General features: G+C 44.1%; 1 protein-coding gene across 1 annotated transcript in view; it reads left to right on the top strand.

The window, feature by feature from the left end:
• The window catches only part of FASN (fatty acid synthase), a 142045-nt gene that overhangs the window by 59196 nt on the left and 56548 nt on the right, over positions 1-26301 (top strand). The window contains exons 9-17 of the mRNA XM_082272472.1: positions 5257-5719; positions 10511-10698; positions 10791-10980; positions 16041-16135; positions 18220-18354; positions 18473-18676; positions 20308-20423; positions 20539-20714; positions 24570-24761. Coding sequence (XP_082128598.1) covers positions 5257-5719; positions 10511-10698; positions 10791-10980; positions 16041-16135; positions 18220-18354; positions 18473-18676; positions 20308-20423; positions 20539-20714; positions 24570-24761 — 1759 coding nt within the window. The remainder of the gene's footprint in view (positions 1-5256; positions 5720-10510; positions 10699-10790; positions 10981-16040; positions 16136-18219; positions 18355-18472; positions 18677-20307; positions 20424-20538; positions 20715-24569; positions 24762-26301) is intronic.

Below are 26301 nucleotides of genomic sequence, written 5' to 3'. Positions count from 1 at the left end.
GGGTGATCAAAGGGTTAAATGTATGCCTATTTGTGCTTACTAACTGAGGGGGGGGGGCACAGAGAGATGGCTGAAACGCATGATCTCTCTGTGCCTGTGTGACAGAAGAGCCGCCTGCTTTGTTTACATAGGCAGGAGGCTCTTCTGTCAGTTTCTGTGAAGATCGCGGGAGGCCAGCGGCAATCGAGCCCGCTCCCCCCGCGGTCTGGCTCCCGCTGTGTCTAATGACAGCGGAAGTGCGGCGCGCGCCGACGAGACCGCGTACACATAATCACGTAAATGTACGTGATTAGGCGCAGCCAAGCCGCCCTGCCGCAGTAAATCTGCGTGCGGTGGTCAGCAAGTGGTTAAGGAGGAGTGGCAGGGGGTGCCTCCTATGCCTACATACTTTTGCTATAAGGTGTCCCTCATTCGCATCTCAAAAAGTTGGGAGGTGTGCCTAAATCTGTTTTGATATGCACCTATGCACAGCAGCCCTTGCACTTGGAAAAGGAAGGGCAAGATGCCAGGGGTGGTCCATCTTTTGGGGGCGCCGCCCCCATCCATGCATCCGGCCCCCTAATCTACATGCAGGGCGCCGGACGCATGGATTCCAATGGGGGTTTCTTTTTATTTTGAAGCACGTGATTAGAACCAGAGGCTTCAAAAAAGGGTGGGCTCGGGGGCAGAGCACTGCGCCCTGAGCCCACCCAGTTATGTGACAATAGCGTTATAGTTATGGCGTGCGGGCTGATGTGGTCCGGGGGTGGGGGTATGGTGTGGTCCATCTGCTGCCCCCCCCCCCCCCCCCCGGCCCATGGAGCACTAGCCGCCACTGCAAGATGCACATTCTGGACAGGAGCAGAGAGCAGCGTTGATGACTTCTTCAGTGTTCTATCAGCAGGCTGAGGTTGGGGAAGTCACCTTCCTGGCTGTGCTGTCTGGCAGAGGTGCACGGATCACAAACGTATCTGGACAGGATTACACATTGGCTGAGAAGGCAATTCCCATCTATGTATTCTAGCTGTGCATTTAGTAGTTTGGTTGGTGTTCATAGGTGAGTGCAAAGTTTACAGTACTTTGTACATAGTAATTGTGCACTGTGAATGTCCTAAAGGTATTATTAGCTCCACCTTCCAGTAATAATAGCCAATGATTCATCCCATTTTGTAGTCAGGGAGACATTAAATTACCGGATCTCATTGTGTAGAGAACAATACCATTGTTTACTCCCCTTAACTGCTGTTGCAGCTATTTTATTATATATTATTGGTCGTGCAAAAGTAATTTCAGCGTTGTCAAGTTTATATTCACCATTCAGAAAGTAAATTTCTGTATTGATTTTAAGCTGGTATTTTATTTCTGTTGGTGGCCACTCATGTTCCTTGGTGTTTAGCAACCAGTTGGCCACGTCCTTTAAAATTTGACTGTACAATCGTCATAAAGCTCACCATACACCTTACAATGTGACTTTACAGTCTCTCTAAAGTGGATACACACTATAGGAAAATCAGGCAAGCGATCGTCCAATTTTCCTCGTTGTTTCACAGCAAATCGGAGCCGATGAACGAAAATCGGTACGAAATTTCTCGTACGACAAAGGCTTTTTTTTTTGTTGTTTATTGTTTCTGATCATGCGCAGTCTTTCTTTTCTGATTTTTCTTGTGCACAAATCGTACAAAAACGGTAAACACATTAACCAGTTCTGGAGCGGAAGGATTTTCCCCCTTAATGACCAGGCCATTTTTTGCGATTCTGCAATGCGATAATTTAACGGACAATTGCGCGTTCGTGCAACGCTGTACCCAAATAATATTGATGTCCTTTTTTCCCCACAAATAGATATTTCTTTTGGTGGTATTTGATCACCTCTGCGATTTTTATTTTTTGCGCTATAAACAAAAAAAGAACAATTCTGAAAAAAAAAAAAAAAAAAACATATTTTTTCACATTCTGCTATATAATATCCCCCCCCAAAAAAAATTATAATTTCATATTTTTTTAACATTTTAGGCCAATTTGCTTTCTGCTACATATTTTTAGTAAAAAAAATTGCAATAAGTGTATTTTGATTGGTTTGTGCAAAAATTATCGCATCTATCCTTCCAGGCCAATTTGTATTCTGCTACATATTTTTGGTAAAAAAAAAAACGCAATAAGCGTATTTTGATTGGTTTGCGCAAAAGTTATCACGTCTACTAACTACGGCATAGATTTATGTCATTTTTGTTGTTGTTGTTTTTTTCTTTACTAGTAATGGCGGCGATCTGTGATTTTTAGCGGGACTGTGACATTGCGGCGGACAGATCGGACCCCTAACTGACATTTTTGACTTTTTTGGGGGGACCAGTGACATTACTACAGTAATCATTGCTATAAATATGCACTGTTACTGTAATAATGACACTGGCAGGGAAGGGGTTAACCTAGTGGGTGATCAAGGGGTTAAATAAAAGCCTAGGGAGTGTTTCTAACTGTATGGGGGTGGGGCTTTTGAAATTACCATAGAGACCTGTGATCCTATATAGAAGGATCACAGGCGCTCTGTGATCATTCCAGAGAGAAGAACGGTCAGACCGTCCTTCTCTCTCAGCGGGGAGCGATCACGGCTGGCCGGCAGCAATGGGAGCCACCGACCCCGTGCATCGGAGTCCCCGCTGCCGAGTGGCGCGTGCTCGCCCCCTAGCTGCAGGCGCACGAACGACGTAGAGCTAAGTCGGTTCGCGCAGGAGGGGCTGCCTGCTGCAGTAAAACTGTGGCGGGCGGTCGTTAACAGGTTAACAGAAAATTGTTCATTTTTTCCCATACGAGAAAATTTTTGGAGTTTGTCCCTTGGAGAATTATCGTATGAAAATTCAGACTTGGCTGTGGAAAGTTCTGTACACACTATACGAAAATCCTATGAAAATTCTTTGGACGAAAATGTTCGCCTGATTGTAAAAGCATGGGCAGGTGACAGGTACTCTTTACGGATACATTGGAGGTCTATTAGACCCCCCAATGTCTGCCCTACCTTCCAATCCAGCTAATCAAGCACAGATCATGTTTGATTAGCTGCATCCTCAGCTGCAGCAGCAGAGCAATGACAGCATGGACACTGGAAGTGACATAATACACATTACATCTGGGTTCATTAGTTAAACATTAGGGGAACAGACGTTCCCCAATCACCTCCTGGTCTCACTGCAGAAGCCATTTTCAGTGGTCCCAGGCTCCCTGGATCTGCCTGGATCACTGTTATCTGAAACCCCTTCAGATAATGGTATAATCCACAGCAAGTTCACAAGTGCAGCAGCATCCATGAACTTGCTTTAAAGTGGTTGAAAACTTCACACATGAAATATGAACAAAGCCTATTCCTCTGTAGTGTGTACTTGTCTCTACTATCTGCAGGAATCACTTCTGACAAGTTTTCCTGACACCAAGAGAAAAATGGTGACAGAGGAGGGACCTCCAGCTTATTGACGGCCTCAGCTCTGTTCCTGTGTGCTGTGTGGAGGAGGGGGTGTCCCTTCCCTTCCCTCTAATCGGCTCTCAGAGCTCTCCTCACTGAGCTCTGCAGAGTGTAATTTCAGCTCTCCGTCACCCTTTATTCTGAATTCTGAATTCCCAGACAAGCTTTGTAAATTCAGCACTTTGAATGGATGTAGAGAGAAGAGGACTGCAGATAGACAAGTACAACTTATGACGGAGGATTTGTTTCATCTCTGAGTATCACCCGAGGCCAGTCACTTTACTGGGTATATGTAAGGCAGGGATCCTCAAAGTATGGCCCTCCAGCTGTTGTGGAACTACACATCCCATGAGGCATTGTAATACTCTGACATTCACAGACATGACTAGGCATGATGGGAATTGTAGTTCCTGAACAGCTGGAGGGCCATAGTTTTAAGACCCTTGATGTAAGGGTTTACATCCATTTTAACCTATTGTTTCCTTATACCTTTTATAAATGAAAATTGGTAGGCTAGGCGTTAAAAACCACCAAAAAGCACCTTTAACCACTTCCCGCAAACTCACGTAGATCTACGTGATCTGCAAGAAGTGGTTGTACCGGGGTGATGTTGGAGTCCCGATTAAACCGGGATGTGGCTTCGATCGGGTCTCCGATGATGTAACCCGGAGGCGGCATTCGTGACGTCATGTCCGGGTTACTCGGCAGCTAAAGGCGCCGAATTTAAAAAGTGACAGTATTCAAAAATGCAGTTTTTTGGCATTTTGAATACATTGAAGTGCAGTGGAGGGGTCTTTTAGACCCCCGATCCCTCCATAAAGAGTACCTGTCACAACCTACTGCTGTCACAAGGGTAGTTTACATTGCTTGTGACAACAATAAAAGTGAACAGATTTTTATTTTTTTTTTAAAAAACCTGTGCTAAATTTCCAAAATTAAATAAAATAAAAAGGAAAAAAAAAAATTTTAAAGCGCCCCTGTCGCTGTGAGCTCCCGCACGAAAGAAAACTTATACTGAAGTTGCACGTGCAAATTAAAGCGCTGTTCAAACCACATAAATGAGGTATCGCCGCGATCGCCAGAGCAAGAGCAATAATTTAAAAAAGACCTCCTCTGTAAATGTAAACTGGTAACTGTTAAAAAATTTTTAAAGCGTCGCCTATGGAGATTTTTTTTGACCGTAGTTTGTCGCCATTCCGCGGGTGTGCGCAATTTTAAACCGTAACATGTTAGGTATCTATTTACTCGGCGTGACATCATCTTTCACAATATCCCAAAAAAATGGGCTAACTTTACTGTTTAGTTTTTTTTAAATGCAGTAAAATTAATTTTTTCCAAAAAATGGCGTTTGAAAGACCGCTGCGCAAATACTGCGTGACAAAAAAATAATGCAATGACCGCCATTTTATTCTCCAGAGTCTTTGCTAAAAAAAAATATATATAATGTTTGGGGGTTCTAAGTCATTTTCTAGCAAAAAATACAGATTTTAACTTGTAAACAGCAGGTGTCAGTAATGAGCTCGGTCCAGAAGTGGTTCATTTCGCCTTTCCTATTGACTTCAAAGGATTTCATAAATCCATTTTTTGAACATTTAGAAAAATGAAAACCCTCAATTTCGCTCATCTCTAATGGTAACACTAAAGGATGTAGTACAATTGTACAATAATCGATGTCTGCCATCGTTTCATTGACCCATGTCATGGTAGGAAATGAAAAATGGCCATGGTAGATGTTGAGGTGAGAGGACTCATTTGCAGACATTTCACCACCTTTTCCGTGAGAAATTTAAGAAGTTGTCTTTTCTATATTTCCATTTCCACAGGTCATTCTGTCCCTGGAACATGGGGTATGGGCTCCGAATCTTCACTACAAAAACCCAAACCCAGACATCCCTGCTTTGCAAGATGGCAGAATCCAAGTAGTGTCCAAGCCCATTCCAGTGAAGGGTGGCATAGTTGGCATCAACTCGTTTGGCTTTGGAGGCTCCAATGTTCATGTGATCTTGAGGCCCAACAAGAAGAAACTTTCCTCTACCGAAGCATCTCTACCTCTGCCCCGCCTGGTGCAGGTGTGCGGGAGGACACAGGAAGCAGTGGAGGCTCTTATAGAGAGGAGCAGGAACCTCACCTCTGACGCCACACTGGTGAACCTGTTAAACAGTATTTCCGGGATCCCACCCTCCGCCATGCCATATCGGGGTTACACGCTTGTCGGAACAGAGAATGATGTGAAGGAAATCCAACAGTCCCAGGCAACTGGCAGACCTCTTTGGTACATCTGTTCAGGTAATGGAAAAATTGCCAACAATAGGTTGTATTGCTGTAGACCAGGGGACTCCAAACTTTCTAAACAAAGGGCCAGTATCCTGCAAACTTAAGGAGAGGGCTGGATTGTGGCCATTGGTAATAGAAAAGGTCCTGACATCAGTGGGAAAAAAAACAATCCCCTGTCTTTGGTGACAGTGGGAGGAATTGTGCCCCATCATTGGTGTCATTGGGCCCCATTATTGGTGTCATTGGGAGATATTGTGCGCCATCATTGGTATCATTGGGAGAAATTGTGCGCCATCATTGGTATCATTGGGAGAAATTGTGCCCCATCATTGGTGTCATTGCATCCCATTGCTAGTGTCATTGAGAGAAATTGTGCCCCATCATTGGTATCATTGGGAGAAATTGTGCCCCATCACTGGTGTCATTGGGAGAAATTGTGCCCCATCATTGGTATCATTGGGAGAAACTGTGCCCCATCACTGGTGTCATTGGGAGAAATTGTGCCCCATCATTGGTATCATTGGGAGAAATAGTGCCCCATCATTGGTATCATTGGGAGAAATTGTGCCCCATTATTGGTGTCATTGGGCCCCATTGTTGGTGTCATTGGGAGAAATTTTGCCCCAGCATTGGTATCATTGGGAGAAATTGTGCCCCATTATTGGTGTCATTGGGCCCCATTATTGGTGTCATTGGAAGATATTGTGCCCCATCATTGGTATCATTGAGAGAAATTGTGCCCCGTCATTGGTGTCATTGGGCCCCATTGTTGGTGTCATTGGGAGAAATTTTGCCCCAGCATTGGTATCATTGGGAGAAATTGTGCCCCATTATTGGTGTCATTGGGCCCCATAATTGGTGTCATTCCAATGACATCGTGCCCCATTATTGGTATCACAGATATTGTGCCCCATTATTGGTATCATTGGGAGAAATGGTGCCCCGTCATTGGTGTCATTGGGCCGCATTGTTAGTGTAATTGGGAGAAATTGTGCCCCATCACTGGTGTCATTGAGAGAAATTGTGCCCCATCATTGGTATCATTGAGAGAAATTGTGCCCCATCATTGGTGTCATTGGGCCCCATTGTTGGTGTCATTGGGAGAAATTTTGCCCCATCACTGGTATCATTGGGAGAAATTCTGCCCCATTATTGGTGTCATTGGGCCCCATTATTGGTGTCATTGGAAGATATTGTGCCCCATCATTGGTATCCTTTGGAGAAATTGTGCCCCGTCATTGGGGTCATTGGGCCCCATTGTTGGTGTCATTGGGAGACATTGTGCCTGTTCATTGGTGTCAGTGGGAGGAATTATGCCCCATTGTTTGTATCAGTGGATGAAATGGTGCCCCAAGGGCCAAAAAATAAAAGCAAGCAAAGAGCCGCATCTGGCCCCCGGGCTGCCGCTTGGAGACCCCTGTTATAGACAAATCCCTACCTTACTTATCTACGTTCAAGTTGAAGGGCAGACAAGATCTATATTGCTTGTGAGGAAGAGCATGCCTAGGTTAATTGCCACCAGAGGCAGCTTTTTTTGACACCTCCTCCTCCTCCCCCAGAAACATTCAAAAGCCTGTATGATCTTCAGTGGGTGCCTCTTTATTGTCACAACCCATGTGGCCATTTGTTCCATGCCCTTATCCCTCTTTGGTTACTAAGACGCTGGCACAGCAACCAAGGATGCTGTGTATCGTTGGTTGCTAGGATGCTGGTGGCTGAGCCTCTCAGTGGCATTGGTTGCCAGGCAGCTGGGTGGCACAGTGCCGATGGTTGTTATATTGCAGGCAGGGCCATCATCCCAGCAAGCGGTTTAGAAACGCTTCCCTGTGTATACAGGGCAATGTTGCTGAGCTGCAGTGAGGATGGAGTGTCCAAAATGGGTACTTTGGTCTCAGTAATGCCAACTACCTAGTGCTACCCTACATGGTCGCCTATGTTTGCCTCACTGGCAGCATTGAGAATAATCCGGGAGATATGCAAAACCTTCTCACTTCAATCCTAGAGTTTTTCTTAAAGTATCTACAAAATAAGACTTATCCCAGCCTCCCAGTATACACTGGAGGCCATAGGTATTCAGCATGAGGATATGTATGTATGCATTAGGATACTATAACCATTCTCATCATTATAGTGGTCTGAAGTAACTGTTTAAAGACCGAATGGGTGATCACCCAATGGTAATATATAAGCAGGTACAGCGCCTTAAAAAAGTATTCATACCCCTTGAAATGTTCCATTTTGTCATGTTACAACCAAAAATGTAAATGTATTTTATTGGGATTGTATGTGATAGACCGACACAAAGTGGCGCATAATTGTGAAGTGGAAGGAAAATGATAAATGGTTTCCAACATTTTTTCAATTTTGAAAAAACACCAATATTTTCTACTTTCTGCTATAAAACATTCCCACAAAAAAAAATGTAAAAAATCAAATTTATTTCTCAGTTTAGACCAATCTGTATTCTGTTACATGTTTTTGGTAAAAAAAATTCCAAAATGCGCATAATAATTAGTTTGCACAAAAGTTATAGCGTTTACAAACTACAGGATATATTTATGGACTTTTTATTTTTTTTATTAGTAATGGCGGCGATCAGCGATTTTTATCAGGACTGCGACATTGCGGCAGACAAATCTGACACTAATGAGTTTCGGCTGGAGTTATTTTTAGGGAAGTGAGCAGCTCTAGTCCCAACTTATAGTGAATTAGGCCCTTTGTGACACTTTTTGGGCACCAGTGACATTAATACAGTGATCAGTGCTAAATAATATGCACTGTTACTGTATAAATGACACTGGCAGGGAAGGGGTTAACACTGGGGGTGATCAAGGGGTTAAATGTGTTCCCTAGATGTGCTTACTAACTGTTGGGGGGATGGATTGAACAGAGGCAGAGAGAGATCGGTGATTCAGCTCAGCTTAGCTGAATCACGCGATCTTTCCCTGCGTCTGACAGGAGAGCCGTCTTACATTGTTTACATTCCAGACGGCTCTCCTGTCAGTTTTGCAGAAGATCGCGGGAGTCCGGCGGCGATCGAGCCCGCTCCTCCCGCGGTCAACCTCCCACTGTGTCTAATCACAGCATGAGCGTGACTCCAAAGGTGCGCGCGCGCCGCCAAAGCCGCGTGCTCGTAATCACGTAGACCTACGTGATTATGAGCAGCCGAGCCGCACTGCCGCAGTAAATCTGCGTGGGGCGGTCGGGAAGTGGATAAAGATGAGAGAAACTTTTATTAAAATACGTTCTACAACAGGCAAAACAAATATTTTCTAAATACAAGAAGAGTGTGTATCCTCACCTAAATCTTGGCTTCTTTTGAGTATTTTTTTCTGGATCAATGCAGTAATGCAGCATTAAACAACTCCTGAACTTTGCCTCTGTGCTTGTGTTTTCTGTAATACAGACCTCTCACTGCTGCTCTCTCTTCTTGTGCAAGGTGACTGGTCTTGTCTCCTCCCACTCCTGTAGTTTTTTGAAGGCAGCCTGTAGTGGGTGGAGCCTAATGGGCCCTCCTCCCGTCACAGGTTATGTACAGCACAGTGATGATGCCACTGCTACTTTTACAAAGTATTATTTGGGTTTGCAAAGGTGTGTGCATACACAAGGTGTATTTATATTATTTTCTTCCAGATTTCTACTGCAGTCTCTTAAGTAACCCATAAGAAATGCCCCAACACACAAAGACTATAAAACCCCAGCCCAGTCTTCACTTGCCTTGGTGTTTGGGGGGTGCCACTGAGATCAGGGGCAGACTGGCAACTTTCGGCCCAGGGGGCAAGTACAAACCAGAGGCCCATGGTGCAACGACTTGGCCCTCCTCCCACTCTCCGTCTTCCCGTCCAACTCCTGACCCCAATTCCAAGCTGAAGCCCTGCTCCAAATACTCTCTACTTACTGGCTGAATCCGGGTTCCTGATCTGGCCAGCAGGGGGTGTTTGGGGGGAGCTGGGACAGCTCGGTTGGGGCTGGCCGGGGGAGGAGAGTCTCCAGTGGGTCATGGAACCGACCTCTGCTCAGACACAGTTTACATGAGGGGTCTTCAAACTATGGCCCTCCAGTTGTTCAGGAACTACAATTCCCATCATGCCTAGTCTTGTCTGTGAATATCAGAGTATTACAATGCCTCATGGGATGTGTTCTTCTACAACAGCTGGAGAGCCGTAGTTTGAGGATCCCTGGTTTACACCATCCATGCTGGGGGGGGGAGACCTGCGCTCTGTCCTTGTCTTCAACCCACGGTCAGTGGCAGGGACTTTTTACTTCTCTTCACCAGGAATCCATTAGACATATCTGTGGCAGAAGCAGTGCAGCCTTTTTACAGGGCATCAGAGCGGCCCAGGGAGCAATTGCCCCCCTGCCCCCTGGCCCAGTCCTCCCCTGAGAGAAAAGAAACACTGGCACCTCTAAGTGCAGTCTGCTTTAATCAACGATTACACATACAATGTAACAACTCACATGAAGTACAGGTGTTATAGGCTCAAACTATGGTGGCGGCAGATGGTAGTAAGTCCAGTGTCCGAAGGTGGAATATGGGTGGAAGCCAAGGAACACAGCGGGGAGATAGACTAAGCCGGCTGTTGTCATCCGGAATCCAGTACTTCCGCGTGTCGGGCTGGAACGCAGCGCAGAGCCGTGTGACGTCACCAAAGTCAATGTGAAGAACACGACGCGTTTCAGAGCATGCGCCAAGCTCACAGCGAGCATGCGCGCTCTTTTTTCCCTGACTGGGATGTAAGTCACATGTATGTAAAGTCTATGGTCACCTTTATCACATTGTGCTTTTAAATTATATGTTTACAGGAATGGGAACACAATGGAAAGGGATGGGCCATAGCCTAATGAACCTGGACATGTTTCGGGAGTCAATTTTGAGGTCTGATGAAGCCTTGAAAGGAACTGGGCTGAAGGTATCAGAGCTCCTCCTAAAAGCTGATGACAGCACCTTTGAGGACACCGTGCATGCATTTGTTGGTCTTGCAGCCATTCAGGTAAGGTAATAGTGACTTTTAGTGAATGCCTGATGGTGGTCATAATTGGCCACTGTTGAAGTCCAGCTCACAGGCTGTGCTCTTCCTTGCAGATTGCTCAGATTGACATGCTGAAGGCCATGAAACTGGAGCCTGATGGCATTGTTGGACATTCTGTGGGAGAATTAGCATGTGGCTATGCGGACAACTCGCTCACTCATGCCGAAGCCATTCTTGCTGCTTATTGGCGGGGGAAATGCATTAAAGAAGCCAAGTTACCACCGGGAGGAATGGCTGCTGTTGGTGAGTCGCATTAATATCTTCCCATTGAAATACTTGACTTACCTCATGAGTTTCAGGTTTAGCTAACGCCAATAGTTTTCACTCTGTGGGTTATTTGGTTATTTTTTTTTCTTGGTTGCCATAGCTGTTTTATGTGTTGGGCGGTAATGAACCACCTTGCCCAATGCAGTGCCAACGCATAAATAAGGCAATTGGAGTCCCATGACTTTGGTTCTGCGATGCATTGGTGTACGCTATAAAGTGGGTCATGAAGGACTTTTTTCAATGCAGTGTGCTCCAATGCAGTAGGCAACATTGCAATGCACTGCGATGAATAAAGATGTCTCTTTGTGACATTTCAATAAAGTTGAAAAAAATAGACAATATGTTGTGTCATTTTTGCTGCGGCGGTGTACCACAGCTACTCTTGTGATGCATTGCCACTGCTCTATGCACAACGCAAACCAGCGGCTGTAGTATAACACGACCACTGGGGTGAATGAGCCCTCAACGATTTTGAAGCTGTTGAATGATTTTATAATGCTGGGCACAGATTATCTTTATGGCCAAAAAGTTGGGGAAACCTGATCATTGCTTCTACTGTATATGAGTTTGTTGGACATTCAATTCCAAAACCTTGGACCAGCCTTTCTCAACCTATTAGCCCTGAGGAAACCTTGACATCAGTTTTAGATCTTGGGAAAATCCTGCTAAAAACCAATTAATTTGGGGATCAGTGGAAGTCCTCTACATTGGTGGCCAGTGGGCAGAATGCCTCTCACATTGGTGGCCAGTGGGAAGAATTCTCCTTACATTGGTGGTCAGTGGGCAGAATGTCCCTCACATTGGTGGTCAGTGGGCAGAATGCCCCTCACATTGGTGGTCATTGGGCTGAATGTTCATTACATTGGTAGTCAGTGGGAAGAATGACTTTTAAATTGTTGGTCAGTGGGAAAAAAGTTCCTTACATTGGTGGTCAGCGGGAAGAATGCCCCTCACATTGGTGGTTAGTAGGTAGAATGCACCTTAGATTGGTGGTCAGTGGGAAGAATGCCTTTTCCATTGGTGGTCAGTGGGAAGAATAAAAGAGAAAAAACAACTGCGCTAATTCAAAAAAGCAAAGCAGCAGCTTCAAGTGCGACTGACACCCCAAGAAGAAAATATATACATAAAGCTGCGCTAACAAATGAAACAGTCCATGTGAATGTCCATAAATGAAAGGGAAAAATGATGACCCTTGTGCAGGTACCGCTTACCAGATTCCAATGATTAAAGAGCCAAGAAATTTAGAGGCAAAATCTTCAAATGTGGAACACAGCAAGCTTCATAGGGCTCCAATGTAAATCTCCTCAGTGATATATGAATAGAAGGAGAAAAACAACACCATAGTGTAAACCAGTAAAAAAAAAAAAAAAAAAAAAAAAAAGTAAAAAAAATTGGAAAAATTGCGTTGTAACTTGTGCGGGTACCGCTTACCAGAAGTAGCAGATACTGTAGCCAAAATAATGGGAACCGAATCCACAGACCTCAGAAGGCAGCAACCCGTACCGTGGTGATGCAGGTGTCCAGGGATAAGTTTAAATGAGGGAAAAAAAGGCAAACGCCATAGCGTAAAACCACAAAACAAACGATGATAGCACCCAAATAGTGATAACTAAAATTCCAATAGTGGTGAATAATGACAGCCACCACCGAAGAGGGTAGATTCCCTTGTAGATTGTACCAAGAAGTTTAAACAGGTAGTGAGATAAACCGCTTACCAGATAGACTAGAAGTTAGACGTATAATAGAACCTAGAGGGCACCAGTGAGAATGGGTACTCTTACCAGCTCCAGATATTAATTGAGCGGGGGTTCAAAGTGACGCTGGACAACACTCCTGATAGCGCTCATCAACCAGACTCAGGGAGGGATGCAGGTTACCCAAGAAATGAGGAGGGGAGAGCCATAGCATAAAATCCAACGACTAATTTATTAACACAAAATGTATTGCACTTACAAAAAATCAGACGACAAGGAACGTGGATAAGAGGGGTTGGAGGGAGGTAACAGCCGCCGGCCGGACGGCTCCGCTCGCCCGTCCTTCACAACAAGTAGGTGGATGTGACGTCAGCACGCCGCGACCTGACTAGTTTCATCAAAGATGATTTTTTCAAAGGGTGAGAAAAAAATCATCTTTGATGAAACTAGTCAGGTCGCGGCGTGCTGACGTCACATCCACCTACTTGTTGTGAAGGACGGGCGAGCGGAGCCGTCCGGCCGGCGGCTGTTACCTCCCTCCAACCCCTCTTATCCACGTTCCTTGTCGTCTGATTTTTTGTAAGTGCAATACATTTTGTGTTAATAAATTAGTCGTTGGATTTTATGCTATGGCTCTCCCCTCCTCATTTCTTGGGTAACCTGCATCCCTCCCTGAGTCTGGTTGATGAGCGCTATCAGGAGTGTTGTCCAGCGTCACTTTGAACCCCCGCTCAATTAATATCTGGAGCTGGTAAGAGTACCCATTCTCACTGGTGCCCTCTAGGTTCTATTATACGTCTAACTTCTAGTCTATCTGGTAAGCGGTTTATCTCACTACCTGTTTAAACTTCTTGGTACAATCTACAAGGGAATCTACCCTCTTCGGTGGTGGCTGTCATTATTCACCACTATTGGAATTTTAGTTATCACTATTTGGGTGCTATCATCGTTTGTTTTGTGGTTTTACGCTATGGCGTTTGCCTTTTTTTCCCTCATTTAAACTTATCCCTGGACACCTGCATCACCACGGTACGGGTTGCTGCCTTCTGAGGTCTGTGGATTCGGTTCCCATTATTTTGGCTACAGTATCTGCTACTTCTGGTAAGCGGTACCCGCACAAGTTACAACGCAATTTTTCCAATTTTTTTTACTTTTTTTTTTTTTTTTTTTTTTTTTTTTTTTACTGGTTTACACTATGGTGTTGTTTTTCTCCTTCTATTCATATATCACTGAGGAGATTTACAGTGGGAAGAATGTTCCTTACATTGGTGATCAGTGGGAAGAATGTCCCTTACATTGGTGGTCAGTAAGAAGAATGTCCCTTACGTTGGTGATCAGTGGGAAGAATGTCCCTTACATTGGTGGTCAGTAAGAAGAATGTCCCTTACATTGGTGGTCAGTAAGAAGAATGTCCCTTACATTGGTGGTCAGTAAGAAGAATGTTCCTTACATTGGTGGTCAGTGGGAAGAATGCCCCTCACATTGGTGGTCAGTAGGTAGAATGCACCTTAGATTGGTGGTCAGTGGGAAGAATGTTCCTTACATTGTTGATCAGTGGGAAGAATGTTCCTTACATTGGTGATCAGTGGGAAGAATGTCCCTTACATTGGTGGTCAGTAAGAAGAATGTCCCTTACATTGGTGGTCAGTGGGAAGAATGTTCCTTACATTGGTGGTCAGTGGGAAGAATTTTCCTTACATTGGTGGTCAGTGGGAAGAATGCTCCTTACATTGTTGATCAGTGGGAAGAATGTCCCTTACATTGGTGGTCAGTGGGAAGAATGCCCCTTACATTGGTGGTCAGTGGGAAGAATGCCCCTTACATTGGTGGTCAGTGGGAAGAATGCCCCTCACATTGGTGGTCAGTAGGTAGAATGCACCTTAGATTGGTGGTCAGTGGGAAGAATGTTCCTTACATTGTTGATCAGTGGGAAGAATGTTCCTTACATTGGTGATCAGTGGGAAGAATGTCCCTTACATTGGTGGTCAGTAAGAAGAATGTCCCTTACATTGGTGGTCAGTGGGAAGAATGTTCCTTACATTGGTGGTCAGTGGGAAGAATGTTCCTTACATTGGTGGTCAGTGGGAAGAATGCTCCTTACATTGTTGATCAGTGGGAAGAATGTCCCTTACATTGGTGGTCAGTGGGAAGAATGCCCCTTACATTGGTGGTCAGTGGGAAGAATGTCCCTTACATTGGTGGTCAGTGGGAAGAATGCCCCTTACATTGGTGGTCAGTGGAAAAAATGCCCCTTTTACATTGTAAGGGGCATTCTTCCTACTATTCATCGATATAATGGGCATTCTTCCTACTATTCATCCATATAATGGGCATTCTTCCTACTGTTCATCAATATAATGGGCATTCTTCCTACTATTCATCAATAAAAGGGGCATTCTTCCTACTATTCATCAATAAAAGGGGCATTCGTCCTACTATTCATCAATATAATGGGCATTCCTCCTACTATTCATCAATATAATGGGCATTCTTCCTACTATTCATCAATATAGTGGGCATTCTTCCTACTATTCATCAATATAGTGGGCATTCTTCCTACTATTCATCAATATAATGGGCATTCTTCCTACTATTTATCAATATAGTGGGCATTCTTCCTACTATTCATCAATATAATGGGCATTCCTCCTACTATTCATCAATATAATGGGCATTCTTCCTACTATTCATCAATATAATAGGTATCCCTCCTACTATTCATCAATATAATGGGCATTCTTCCTACTATTCATCAATATAATGGGCATTCTTCCTACTATTCATCAATATAATGGGCATTCTTCCTACTATTCATCAATATAATGGGCATTCTTCCTACTATTCATCAATATAATGGGCATTCTTCCTACTATTCACCAATATAATGGGCATTCTTCCTACTATTCATCAATATAATGGGCATTCTTCCTACTGACCACCAGAGAGCTAAAAATATCAATGGTGTCATGCTGCTTCCAAGTGGTGGTGGCCCCAGAACTCTGCAGGCACCATCAGTTATGGCCAGTGAGCCAAAACTTGAGGAACCCTGGCTGAGAATGGCTGCCATAGGCAACATAGATTTTGAAGGTTCTCATATATTCAGGTCAGATTATAACTAGTAGTAGTTAGTCAAATTCAGCTGGACTTGGTCTGTAATGTTTAAGACGTAAGAGTGTCCTTCAGTTGCATTTCAATCATTTCATTGGTTATAACCTTTACTAACGTTCAGCAATTGAACTGGGCATGTTTGTAAAATATTCTGCTGAATACTTGAAATTGAATCCCACTGGCAGTTGCCATGCAGGTAAACATTGCATCATGGCTTTTATTTGCTCTCGGCAGGTTTGACTTGGGCGGAATGTAAAGTTCAGTGCCCACAGGGAGTGGTACCGGCTTGCCATAATTCTGAGGACACCGTCACCATATCCGGCCCCCAGGTAATGCTCCTGTTCTCTATAAGCCAATCACAACCATCGAGTATCATCTCTTTTGTAATGTGTTAGTTTAAGTCGATTGCAGTATTCTCTTCAGTAACTCTACAAGTCTAAATTCCTGACATACCACAATGTAACAATGTTTTTTTCAAAAAAGCTTCACTTTTTAATCATTAAAAAAGCATCTTATATCTCTAGTCACAGATTTTGTCTGGGCTGAGATAATGTCATCAGTCTGCTGCATGCAGAAGAAAGCATTTCCTTATTCTCCTCTCCCCCAGTGATCAGATCCCAGTAATTAGAATTGTAACGTTGTAGTAGCTCACAAAGAGGGAGGTTGCAGCAGCGGCTGATCTGTGTCAGAAATTTGTGAACACAGCTAAAAGCTGCACTGGCATCAGCATTTACATAGCTGTGTCATCTCTGAGCTGACATCGCCATTCAGCAAGTAGATGCTGACCCTGGATGACGCTGACCCTGGATGACGCTGACCCTGGATGACGCTGACCCTGGATGACGCTGACCCTAGATGACGCTGACCCTAGATGACGCTGACCCTGGATGTTGCTGACCCTGGATGTTGCTGACCCTGGATGACGCTGACCTTAGATGACGCTGACCCTGGATGACGCTGACCCTGGATGACGCTGACCCTGGATGATGCTTACCCTGGATGATGCTGACCCTGGATGATGCCTGAACAAAGAATGCTTTAATGCATTCTGGCTTATGTATTTAAGGGAGTACCCTCTTCATCAGCCACCCATCCTGAGTTATGTGTTTCAAGAGAGTACCCTCTTCATCACACCCCCCATCCTGAGTTATGTGTTTTGAGGGAGTGCCCTCTTCATGAGAGCCCCATTCAGGGTTATGTGCTTTGAAGGAGTACCCCCAAGACCCATACTGGGTTTTGCATTTCAAGGGAGTACCCTGTTAATCAGAACCCCATCCTGGGTTACATGTTTGGAGGGAGTACCCTCTTCAGCTGCCCTCCATCCTGGGTTATGTGTTTCAAGGGAGTACCCTCTTTATCACACCCCCATCCTGAGTTATATGTTTTGAGGGAGTACCCTCTTCATGAGAGCCTCGTCCTGGGTTATGTGCTTTTAAGGAGTACCCCCAAGACCCATACTGGGTTTTGAATTTCGATAGAGTACCCTCTTCATCAGAGCCCCACTCTGGGTTACATGTTTCAAGAGAGTACCCCTTTCATCAGAGCCCAATCCTGGGTTACATGTTTCCAGGGAGTATTCTCTTTATCAGAGCCCCATCTTGGGTTACATGTTTCGAAGGAGTACCCTCTTCATCAGAATCCAATCCTGGGTTATGCATTTTGAGGGAGTACCCTCTTCATCTAAGCCCAATCCTGGGTTATACATTTTGAGGGAGTACCCTCTTCATCAAAGCCCAATCCTGGGTTATGCATTTTAAAGGAGTACCCTCTTCATCAGAGCCCAAACCTGGGTTATACATTTTGAGGGAGTACCCTCTTCATCAGAACTCCATGTTGAGTTACGTGTTTCAAAGGAGTACCCTCTTCATCAAAACCATATCCTGGGTTATGTGTCTTGAGGGAATACCCGCCAACAACCAACCTGGGATTTACATTCCAAGGGAATACCCTCTTTATCAGAGCCCCATCCTGGGTTACAGGTTTCTGGGGAGTACCCTTGTACCCTTTATATCAGAGCCCATTCCTGGGTTATTTATTTTGAAGGAGTACCCTCTTCACCAAAGCCATATCCTGGGTTATGTGTTTTGAAGGAATACCCGCCAACAACCAACCTGGGATTTGCATTCAAAGGGAATACCCTCTTTATCAGAGCCCCATCCTGGGTTACAGGTTTCGGGGGAGTACCCTTGTACCCTCTTTATCAGAGCCCAGTCCTGAGTTATGCATTTTGAGGGAGTACCCCCTTTATTAGAGCCCCATTCTGTGTAACCTGTTACCAGGGAGTATCCTCTTCATCAGAGCCCCATCCTGGGTTACATGTTTCAAGGCAGTACCCCCTTCATTTACTTAACATAAAAAATATATATTTGATGATAGGCCCAGTTTAAGAGGTTTCTGTATATCTGTATTACAGGATTCCGTGCGGGACTTTGTTGCAAAACTGAAGAAGGATGGCGTGTTTGCAAAGGAGGTACAGAGTGCTGGAGTGGCCTTTCACTCCTATTACATGGCCTCTATTGCCCCATCACTTCTCCGTGCTCTTAAGAAGGTAAGTCTTCTTGTCTAGATGCTTTTGCTATTAAGACTCAGGTTTTACTGCATGACAATTCCATCCCTTTCACTGCAGACCTTTGATTTTCCATTCCTCATTCTCTCGTGTGTTATAGGTCATCACTGTGCCTAAGAGACGATCCCACCGCTGGGTCAGCACCTCCATCTCTGAATCTCATTGGCAAAGCGAACTTGCACAGCACTCATCAGCAGAGTACCACGTTAATAATTTAGTGAGTCCAGTCTTATTCCAGGAAGGCTTACAGAGCATCCCCGAAAACGCAGTGGTGGTCGAAATCGCTCCTCACGCCCTTCTTCAGGTAAGTTCTTTAAGCTGTTCTCTATTAGCTCACCCATGTTTTTTGGAAATAATTATTTTCTCTACTCGCTTAGTTAAAAATTTTATTTCTGTCTGAGCCCCCATTATGGAGATTCATCCTCTCTATTTGTCCTGTTTACCATTAGTATTGAAAGTAAAAGAAACATATACATATACATGATTTTGCACTTCTGACTACAGGAGGCACTCATGCCGCGGCTGGGCCGCTTCTGCTTTTCACAGCAGAAGCTGATCAGCGGGTGCCGGGCAAACACTCAGAACGGAGATCTCTGCCTATATAAATAAGGCAGAGCTCCGTTCTGACAGAGGCTGAAGGGATGAATTTTGTGTCCCTGCAAAGCAGGGAAGAAATTCCATCTCTTCCTCTAGTAAAAGTAGCTCATACAGTACACAAAAACACTGGCTGGGCACACATTTAACCCTTAGTCCTAGATGTGTAACCCCCTTCCCAGCCAGTGTCATTAGTACAGTGCAGGGTAAATTTTTAGCACTGATCACTCTATTAGTGTCAGTTAGTATCCGATTTTCCACCGCAATTTCACAGTCCTGCTATAAGTCGCTGATCGCTGCCATTACTAGTATAAAACAAATACAATTTCCACAATATATCCTATAGTTTGTAGAAGCTATAACTTTTGTGAAAACCAATCAATTTACGCTTATTGGAAATGTTTTGTTTACCAAAAATATGTAGCAGAAAACATATTGGTCTAAATTTAAAAAGAAATTTGATTTTTAAAACTTTTTTATTGGATATGTTTTCTAGCAGAAAGTAAAAAATATTGTTTCTTTTTTTCAAAATGATTGGTCTTTTTTTGTTTATAGCGCGAAAATAAAAAATGCAGAGGTGATCAAATACCACCAAAAGAAAGCTCTATCTGTAGGGGGGGGAAAAAGGACATCAATTTATGTACAGCGTTGAATGACCGCAAAATTGTCAGTTAAAATAACGCAGTACCATGTTGTTGTGGTTTATTTATTTATTTTTTCTTTTTAAAACTAATAAAAAGGAAATAAAAAGCAATTTTTTTTTTAGCTGCAATAAAATGACTCATTACAATTTTAATTCCTCTTTTGTTGTGGGCTTTTTTTTCCTTTTTCTTATTTTTTTTTAAACTGTAATAAAATGGCTCTTTATGACTTTTTTTTCCCCCTCTTGTTGTTGTGGTTTATTTTTTTTTTCTTTTTGAAACTAATAAAAAGGAAATAAAAAGCAATTTTTTTTCTCCCTTTTTACATTTTTTTTTTATTTTTTTCAGCTGTAATAAAATGGCTCATTACGATTTTAATTCCTCTTTTGTTGTTGTTTTTTTTTTTTTTTTTTCTTTAAACTGTAATAAAATGGCTCATTATGACTTTTTCCCCCCTCTTGTTGTTGTGGTTTATTTTTTTTATTTTTAAAACGAATAAAAAGGAAATAAAAAGCTGTTTTTTTTCCCCGTTTCACATCTTTTTATTTTATTTTTTTTTACCTTTTACGTACACTGATGCTGAAATGTAATTTTATGTAAAACGACATATCTAAATAAAAGTGTTATTGTGCAAAAAAAAAAAAATATAGGAACAAAAATCTTTCTTCTATTTAATGCTGGCTTGCATTTATCCCACCAGGCGATCTTGAGAAGGAGTTTGAAGTCCACCAACACAATCCTCCCTCTGATGAAGAGAGGACATAGTAACAATCTGGAGTTTTTCCTTACAAACATTGGAAAGGTCTATTTGAGCGGGTATGAATGAATAATTGTGTTGTCCCAATCTCAGTTGCTAAAACTGTTGTAGTCCTGTGATAAGTTGATGTTGCTATTGGCTCTCCGGAATAATCGGATGTTTTCCTTCTTGCAGGATTAATGTTCACTGTGATAATATCTATCCTCCGGTTGAATATCCTGTGCCGGCGGGGACTCCTCTCATCTCTCCTCTCTTCCAATGGGACCACAGCCAGGCTTGGGATGTCCCCAAACCCGAAGATTTCCCTGCTGGTTCAGGGGGATCCACATCGACCACAGTCTACAATGTTGGTAAGCTGAAGACACAGTGACATAGTAATAGAAGAAAGAAATAGTTTAACTCAATATTAAATCCATTGATCCTAAAAAGTCACAAAAGAAAAAAAAAATGTAAATCTACTCATGGTTGCAATTTTATAACAGTGGTGCAGTAGAAATACCGTATATACTCGAGTACAAGCCGAGTTTTTCAGCATGCTTTTTCATGCTGAAAAAGCCCCCCTCGGCTTATACTGGAGTCACTGGATCACTTACTTTTTAAAAATGGCTCCGACATGTCACCGTGCATGCGCCGCATGCCCGGGAATAGCCGAACGTGTACAAGCTTTCCCGAGCATCGGCGGCGCATGTGCAGTGACGTGTTGGCGCCGGACGGCGCCATTTTTAAATTTAAGGTGCCTCACCGACAGGTAAGTGAGACTCCTCCGCAGCCCCTGCATTTCCTCATGCAGTGCTGCAGGCATGGTACAGGACATTCTCCTGTACCATGCCCGCAGCACTGCATCTCTTGTGCCATGCCTGTACCTACTGTGCCATGCCTATACCATCACCTGTGCCATGCCTATACCATCACCTGTGCCATGCCTATACCATCTTCTGTGCCGTGCCTATACCATCTCCTGTGCCGTGCCTGTACCATCACCTGTGCCATGCCTATACCATCACCTGTGCCATGCCTATACCATCTCCTGTACCATGACCTGTGCCATGCCTGTGTACCATGACCTGTGCCATGCCTGTACCATGACCTGTGCCATGCCTGTACCATGACCTGTGCCATGCCTATACCATGACCTGTGCCATGCCTATACCATCTCCTGTACCATGACCTGTGCCATGCCTATACCATCACCTGTGCCATGCCTATACCATCTCCTGTACCATGACCTGTGCCATGCCTGTACCATGACCTGTGCAATGCCTATACCATCACCTGTGCCATGCCTATACCATCTCCTGCACAATGACCTGTGCCATGCCTATACCATCATCTGTGCCATGCCTGTAGCATCATCTGTGCAATGACCTGTGCAATGCCTGTACCATGACCTGTGCCATGCCTGTACCATGACCTGTGCCATGCCTGTACCATCACCTGTGCCATGCCTGTACCATCACCTGTGCCATGCCTGTACCATCATCTGTGCCATGCCTGTGCCATGACATGCGCCATCTCCTGTACCATGCCTGAACCATCTCCTGTACCATGCCTGAACCATCTCCTGCACCATGCCTAAACCATCTCCTGCACCATGCCCGCAGCCCCTGTTTTGTGTCTCCTGGTGGTCCAGTTGGGTCCAGTAGATGCTGCATTTCCCACCCTAGGCTTATACTCGAGTCAATAAGTTTTCCCACTTTTTGTGGTAAAATTAGGGGCCTTGGCTTATATTTGGGTCGGCTTATACTCGGTATATACGGTACATTTATACATTATGTATATGGCAAAACTTTTTTAGTTAGGTTTTTCTTTTTTTTTTAGTTTGTTTTGTGGTTGTAAAGGCACACAGCTTTTTACCTTCCTGCATAGAAAAAACCTAGCAGCCCCCCTCCCCCCTAATACATATCCCAAATCCCCCCTCTCGATCCAGCGATGTCAATGAGAGCCTTGCAGATGATGTTCTGTGATTTGGTGCCATCGCCAGTGAAGGCAAATATTCTGCAGCCAAGGCTTCTAGTAGGCAAATGATTTAATTTATTTATTTCACGCTATCTTACTTTTTCTGTGCTATCCATTCTTTTTTATGTTTTTCCTTCCTCTTAGAGAGAAATATCATAAGTCGCACAGCTAATTTTAAAAGGACTATTGGAAGCACAGCTGTGGAAGCATTGATTTGTACAGGGGGTGCAGTGCTCTCTAGCAGTCTCATGAAATGTGTCCCCAGTATATATTGTCTCCTGAAACATGTCTCCTGTTGCCAACAACTACTATAGTGTGTTCACAGTTTCTGGCCATCTCCTGTTCCATATCTGCAGCCTCTGACCATCTCCTGTAGAATGTTTGCAGTCTCTGACCATCTCCTGTAGAATGTTTGCAGTCTCTGACCATCTCCTGTAGTATGTCTGCAGCCTCTGACCATCTCCTGTAGTATGTCTGTAGTCTCTGACCATCTCCTGTAGTATGTCTGTAGTCTCTGACCATCTCCTGTAGTATGTCTGCAGCCTCTGACTATCTCCTGTAGTATGTCTGTAGTCTCTGACCATCTCCTGTAGTATGTCTGCAGTCTCTGACCATCTCCTGTAGTATGTCTGCAGCCTCTGACCATCTCCTGTAGTACATATGCAGTCTCTGACCATCTCCTGTAGTATGTCTGCAGTCTCTGACCACCTTCTGTAGTATGTCTGCAGTCTCTGACCATCAATAACAAACAAAATGGCCCCTGCCCCCACCTATAACTGGCCTTTACAGCAAGGAGCACATGGAAGACCAATGCATGCAAGACAAAACCAGAAAAATTCTCAGCTCAACTCACTAACCAGTCTGCTTACCAACTGAATTAACCTGGCTAACAGTATGTGTTAAAAACAGGGGTCTCTGACCATCTCCTGTACTGTGTCTGCAGTCTCTGACCATCTCCTGTAGTATGTCTGCAGCCTCTGACCCTCTCCTGTATCATGTGTGCACTGTCTTACCATCTCCTGTAGTGTGTTTTGCAGTCTCTGATCTTCTCCTGTATCATGTCTGCAGTCTCTAACCATCTCCTGTATCATGTCTGCAGTCTCTGACCATCTCCTGTAGTAAGTCTGCCATCTCTGATCATCTCCTGAACCATGCCTGCAGTATCTGACCATCACATTTTCCATATCTGCAGTCTCTGACCATCTCCTGAACCATGCCTGCAGTTTCTGACCATCACCTGTTCCCTGTCTGCCATTTCTAACAATCACCTTTCCAGTCTCTAACACCTCCTATAGTGTATTCACAGTAATTGACCATCTCCTGTACCATGTTTGCCATCTCTGACCATCTCCTGTACCATGTTTGCCATCTCTGACCATCTCCTGTACCATGTCTGTAGTCTCTGACCATTTTCCATACCATGCTTTCTCTTCCCTTCCCTTCCCTTCCCTTCCCTTCCCTTCCCTTCCCTTCCCTTCTCTTCTCTTCTCTTCTCTTCTCTTCTCTTCTCTTCTCTTCTCTTCTCTTCTCTTCTCTTCTCTTCTCTTCTCGTCCCTTCCTTCTCTTCTCTTCCCTTCCCTTCCCTTCCCTTCCCTTCCCTTCTCTTCTCTTCTCTTCTCTTCTCTTCTCTTCTCTTCTCGTCCCTTCCTTCTCTTCTCGTCCCTTCCTTCTCTTCTCTTCCCTTCCCTTCCCTTCCCTTCCCTTCCCTTCTCTTCTCTTCTCTTCTCTTCTCTTCTCTTCTCTTCTCTTCTCTTCTCTTCTCTTCTCTTCTCTTCTCTTCTCTTCCCTTCCCTTCCCTTCCCTTCCCTTCCCTTCCCTTCCCTTCCCTTCCCTTCCCTTCTCCTCCCTTCTCTTCTCTTCTCTTCCCGTCCCTTCCTTCTTCTCTTCTCTTCTCTTCTCTTCTCTTCTCTTCTCTTCTCTTCTCTTCTCTTCTCTTCTCTTCTCTTCTCTTCTCTTCTCTTCTCTTCTCTTCTCTTCTCTTCCCTTCCCTTACCTTCTCTTCTCCAGCATACCTGTAATCTCTGACAGCTTTCCTTAGCATTACATTCATTGATATGCAGCCATTTGGGGATGTACAGTAGGTGGCTGTACTTTAGGGCACCTTATATCAAGTTACATGACCGACATCAATCTAAACCTTTGTCCAAGGACAGAGTAGGACTTTGCGTGATGCTGGCTTCCAGAAAAAATGTATAAATTAACTTTTATTTTTTATCATTTCTAATGGAGGTTTCTGTATCTTCTTGCAGATATGAATCCCGATTCCCCAGATATTTTTATGAGTGGACATTGTATCGATGGTCGTGTTCTGTATCCCGCTACTGGGTATCTTATTCTGGCATGGAGGACCCTTGCAAGGTCTCTTGGTGTGGTCATGGAGCAGACCCCTGTTGTATTTGATGAGGTCACAATCCACAGAGCAACAATCCTGCCTAAAACAGGTAACTATAGAGATTGGAGATAATGTGTTCACTGAAAAATCACATATCTTTCCCTTTAAAGCAGGGATCCTCAAACTACGGCCCTCCAGCTGTTACAGAACTACAAATCCCATGAGGCATTGTAAAACTCTGACATTCACAGACATGACAAGGTATTAAGGGAATTGTATTTCCTGAACAACTGGAGGGCCATCCTGAAGAACCCTGCTTTAACCACTTGCCGACCGCCGCAAGTACATATACTGCGGCGGTCAGCCCCTCCTGGGTATCGGTACGTCACTCGCTCGCAAGCCAATAGGGGGCAAGCGCGCGCAGCCGTAGGCGCGATTCCGCCCCCGCTCGTTCACTGCCATCACCGCGCGAGTGACCAGCAGCTCCAATGTCCGCCGGCCACTCGCGATCTCCCGCTGGAGAGGGAGAAAGGCAGACGGCTGTTGTAAACTAAGCCGCCTGTCATTCTCCCTGGTGTAACTGCAGAGATCATACGATCCTGCTATGTAGAATAGTATGTCTCTGTGGTTACATCAAAAGCCACGCCCCTTGACAGTTAGAAACACGCCCCTAGGGACACACTTAACCCCTGGATCTCTAATAAAGTTAACCCCTTCCCTGCCAGTGTAATTTTTGCAGTAACAGTGCATATGTATAGCACTGATAACTGTAGTAATGTCACTGGTACCCCCAAAAGTGTAAAAAATGTCAGTCAAGGGTCCGATCTGTCGGCCGCAATGTCGCAGTCCCACAAAAAAAATCGCAGATCGCCGCCATTACTAGTAAAAAAAAAAACCAATAAAAATGACAGAAATCTTTCCCGTAGTTAGTAAACGCAATAACTTTTGCGCAAACCAATCAAAATACGCATATTGCGATTTTTTTCACCAAAAATATGTAGCAAAAAACAAATTGGCCTTAAATGTTAAAAAAAATTTAATTTTTACATTTTTTTGGGGGGAATTTCATATAAAAAATATGAAAAATATTGTTATTGTTTCAAAATTGTTGCTATTTTTTTGTTTATAGCGCAAAAAATAAAAACCGCACAGGTGATCAAATACTACCAAAAGAAAGCCCTGTTTGTGGGAAAAAAAGGAGGTCAATTTCATTTGGGTACAGCGCCGCACGACCGCGCAATTGTCCGTTAAAGTCACGCAGTGCCGAATCGCAAAATAGGCCCTGGTCTTTGAGCAGCCAAATCCTCCGGGGCTTAAGTGGTTAAATTGTCACAAGAGAAAATATGGGGGCTGCCACTGCTGACTTCTGTGCTGAACCACTAGCTTAGTACTTCTGGATTTACTGACTTGTAAAAACTATAATTATCAGGAAAGTCATAAAATGGTCACAATCTTCTTCTGGTCATTGACTTAACATATGTATGCTAGAAGGTCCAAAATAAAGCCAGGCTCCTAGCATTTTCAGAAGTCAGCGCTGCAGTAGCAATCTCTCATCTTGGTCCCTGGTGGGTCTAAGGCAAGTTACAATTTACCTCCTAACTAAAATGGGCCTGTATATATGTACCAAAAAAGTAACCCTTTCTTCTATC

Source organism: Pelophylax lessonae (genome assembly GCF_965119305.1).
Source record: "Pelophylax lessonae genome assembly, chromosome: 11".
NCBI classification, from domain to species: domain Eukaryota; kingdom Metazoa; phylum Chordata; class Amphibia; order Anura; family Ranidae; genus Pelophylax; species Pelophylax lessonae.
This window is presented reverse-complemented; position numbering and strand designations above follow the sequence as displayed.